Source organism: Cicer arietinum, chromosome 5, assembly GCF_000331145.2.
Source record: "Cicer arietinum cultivar CDC Frontier isolate Library 1 chromosome 5, Cicar.CDCFrontier_v2.0, whole genome shotgun sequence".
Lineage (NCBI taxonomy): Eukaryota > Viridiplantae > Streptophyta > Magnoliopsida > Fabales > Fabaceae > Cicer > Cicer arietinum.
In genome coordinates, this window is record NC_021164.2 from 59,334,349 (window position 1) to 59,338,113 (window position 3,765).

The 3,765-nt window shown below is 34.5% G+C and overlaps 1 protein-coding gene across 1 annotated transcript; it reads left to right on the top strand.

Moving 5' to 3' along the window:
* The first annotated feature begins 511 nt into the window (after positions 1–511).
* LOC101509409 (protein trichome birefringence-like 33) lies at positions 512–3,197 on the top strand. The gene is made up of 5 exons (XM_004500462.4): positions 512–915; positions 1,674–1,845; positions 1,937–2,139; positions 2,244–2,402; positions 2,695–3,197. Exons 1-5 carry the CDS (start codon positions 572–574, stop codon positions 3,032–3,034), a joined length of 1,218 nt encoding a protein of 405 aa, XP_004500519.1. The 5' UTR covers positions 512–571; the 3' UTR covers positions 3,035–3,197.
* The last annotated feature ends 568 nt before the right edge of the window (positions 3,198–3,765 follow it).

Genomic DNA, 3,765 nt, shown 5'->3' on the forward strand with positions numbered 1-3,765 from the left:
GATTTATAAAATAACAATAATTCTATATTAGTGATTTTATGTAATATTTAAAATAGATGAAAATTTACACCATATTTTAATACGTGTCTTCTTTAAGAAATTAAAAAGGATTTGTTGTTATGTTGGTTTAGAGGAGTTGATATGAATATTGAATCGTGCGTGTTGAGATATTTGTTTGAATTGTTATATATCATAAACTCATTAGAGTTCGAGTTGTTAAATATCATGAACTCATTGGAGTTTAACGTGAGTGTGTTGAGATATTTATTCGAGTTTCTATATATCATGAACTCATTAGAGTTCGAGTTGTTATATATTATGAATTCATTGGAGTTTAATTTGACGTTAGAGTATTATACTTTAAAAACTCGTTAGATTTATAAAGCTATAAATAAAAAGGGACAAATGTTAAAATGTCTACTAATTAAGAAAAATGAATTTTTTTTTTTTATAAATTGATGGAAACAAAAAATTCTTCACGATTGTTTCCATTCCACTCACCTTAATTAGGTAAATAAATGAAAAGTTGTAAGTTGTGAGAAGCAAAAGAAGTAATTAGTTTAGGGGGTCCATGGCAAAGTCAAACTCAACCAAGCCTCGATTCTCTTTGTATCTCTTCACATTCTTATCTTTCATTCTCTTCGCTTCCACCATTCTCCTTATTCATGATTTCTTATTCATCTTCCCCCCACAACTCCAACTCCATTCCAATGATGCTGACTTGACTCGGTCCCACACCGTTCATACGTGCGACATTTTCAGTGGACGGTGGGTTCCAGACGAGTTGACTCGGCCGTTGTACCAGGAATCGGACTGTCCGTACATACAACCAACGTTGACTTGTCAACAACATGGTCGCCCGGATAAGGAGTACAGACGGTTGCGCTGGCAACCTCACGGTTGCGATATTCCTAAGTAAGTGTGGTTTTTACTGTTTCGTGTGGTCTTGTTACACGTGTGGCTTTTTTACGGGTCAAGTAGTCGGTGGAGATTTATTCGACCCTTTCCTCATCGCATCCACGTCTAAAAACGATGGTCCGTTGATTTTTAACTATGTTTTAAATTTAAAATTTTAACCTTCATTATAGGGATAGACAACATAATCAGTACTCGCATTCACTAGAAACCATTTTGATTAGTTGTGGATCCGCATTTTCTCTGTAATTAAAATTCCGGGCGAGGACATTGTAATTTCTAAATTTTATATACATGTATATATTGAATATATTTAATATTTTTTTAATGTGGGGAAGGCAAAATCTGTCCCACTCCGTTGCAATGTCTACTTGATTTTGATTAGCTGGTCTTAGATATTTCTGATTCCGGTCCAATAAAATTAAGTATATGATTGGGGATGTTTATATGCTCATTAGTTTTTCCTTTTCCTTGAAGTTATACTCTTATAGAAAGTGCTAGTTTTGTTGGTTTGATTATAACTTAACTTAGATTTATGTTTGGATCCTGAATGTATATGCCTAAATTAAGAATATTTGAATTAAAAGGTATATGCTGCTGATGAGAAAATCATATAAATTATTTCTTACAAATTCATGATTTGCAACACTGTACCATACAGAACTCAATCTAGTGAATTGAAACTTGAAAGCTCATAGTAATCATAGATTTCTTAATGTAATCCAAATATAATACGCATCTTTTTACCAATGCAACAGATTCAATGCCAGTTTAATGTTAGAATCGCTTCGTGGGAAGAGGATGATGTTTGTCGGCGACTCCATTAGCCGGGGTCAGTATATCTCTTTGATATGCCTTCTCCATCAACTCATTCCCCAACATGCCAAATCCATGGAAACCTTTCATTCACTCACTGTCTTCACAGCCAAGGTTTAGTTATTCTTAGCTTAATGCAATTCACAATAATTTCAGCTGCAATATTATTATGTCATATATTGTTCATATTCTTGTTTTTAATTAGGAATACAATGCAACAATTGAGTTCTATTGGGCACCTTTTCTTCTTGAATCAAACGCCGATAACGCTGTCATTCATCGGGTAACTGATAGGATTGTCAGAAAGGGTTCGATCAATAAGCACGGCCGCTATTGGAAAGGCGTAGACATTGTGGTATTCAACACCTATATTTGGTGGATAACTACTGGCTCCAAGATGAAGATATTGTATGTTCTTCCAATCTATTTAAACAATTGTTTGCTCATTTCTTATGCAAATGGCCACTTTGTATAATAATAACACCTAATGTAATGTCTACTGAAATTTTTAGGCTTGGCTCATTTAAAGATGAAGCAAAAGAGATTGTTGAGATGTCAACAGTGGAAGCCTATCGCATGGCTATGAAAACTGTGGTTAGATGGGTGAGAATGAACATGAAACCTAACAAGACTAGAGTCTTCTTCACTAGCATGTCACCTTCTCATGGAAGGCAAGTTTAGTATAATCCATCACAATTTTCTCTGGTTTTTTATAAGCTACAATTTAGTACGATAACTATGTTTCAATCAGGGTTGGGGGTTGGATAGTTCAACAGGTTTGAACTAAGGGTTAAAGGAGTTAAAGGATCTTGATTCAAATTGAATGACAAAAAACATATGTAACCAATAAAAGCAATATTCCAATACTATACTTGAGCTTCATTATTTTATTCTAACAAAATAATAGTTTAGTATATGGGAATACATCATGCATACTGTTAAAGTACTACATTATTTTGGCAGGAGCATAGAGTGGGGAGGAGAACCAGGAGGGAACTGCTACAATGAAACAACACCAATTGAGGATTCCTCATATTGGGACTCTAATTCACTCAAAAGTATAATGCAAGTGATTGGAGAAGAGTTCAAAAAATCAAAAGTGCCCATAACATTTCTCAACATTACTCAACTTTCGAGCCTCCGCAAAGATGCGCATACTTCAATCTACAAAAAGCGTTGGAATCCATTGACTCCAGAGCAATTAGCTAACCCTACTAGCTATGCCGATTGTATACATTGGTGTTTACCTGGACTTCAAGACACTTGGAATGAGCTTCTTTTTGTTAAGTTATTTTATCCTTGAGACTGTTAAAACACTTGTATTTGTGATTGTTAATATAATAGGATTGAGAATTGAGAAGAAAGGAATTGAAAGAATCAAAATTGAATTATTACTTGTTGCACAAGTAACAGAGCTAGTACATAGTTTTTATATCAAATAGTTTGCACAGTTCACTTGTAACCAACTTCCTAACTTCCTTAACTGTTTCTAACTTCCATAACTACTTTCTAACTCCCTCTTAACTAACATTTATGAATTATATATTTAATACTCTTCCTAATTCAAAAATTGTTCTAAGGATGTTATCCCAATCTTCTTCCTCATCTCTCATTAATTCACTCTCTTCAATGGCTTGGTAAGGATGTCTGCCATCTGATTATTTGTGCTGCAATGCTCCAACTTTAGTTTGTCTTTCATTATTTGGTCTCTTAGGAAGTGAACTTGTTTCAATGTACTTGCTTCTTCCATGAGCAATTGGATGCTTGGCTAGATTTATTGCAGATTTGTTGTCAGGATCATCTTTCCTGCTTCTTCATTCCTTAGCCCTATTTCATTCATCAATTCTGCCAGCCATAGAGCTTGACAAACTCCCATTGGTGTAGCCACATATTCAACTTCACATGTAGATAAAGCCACTATACTTTGCTTTTTTGAACACCATGAAATTCAAGTTTTATTCATCATGGATACATAACATGTGGTGCTCTTCCTATCATCCTTGTCTCCACACCAATCAACATCAGTGTATCCAA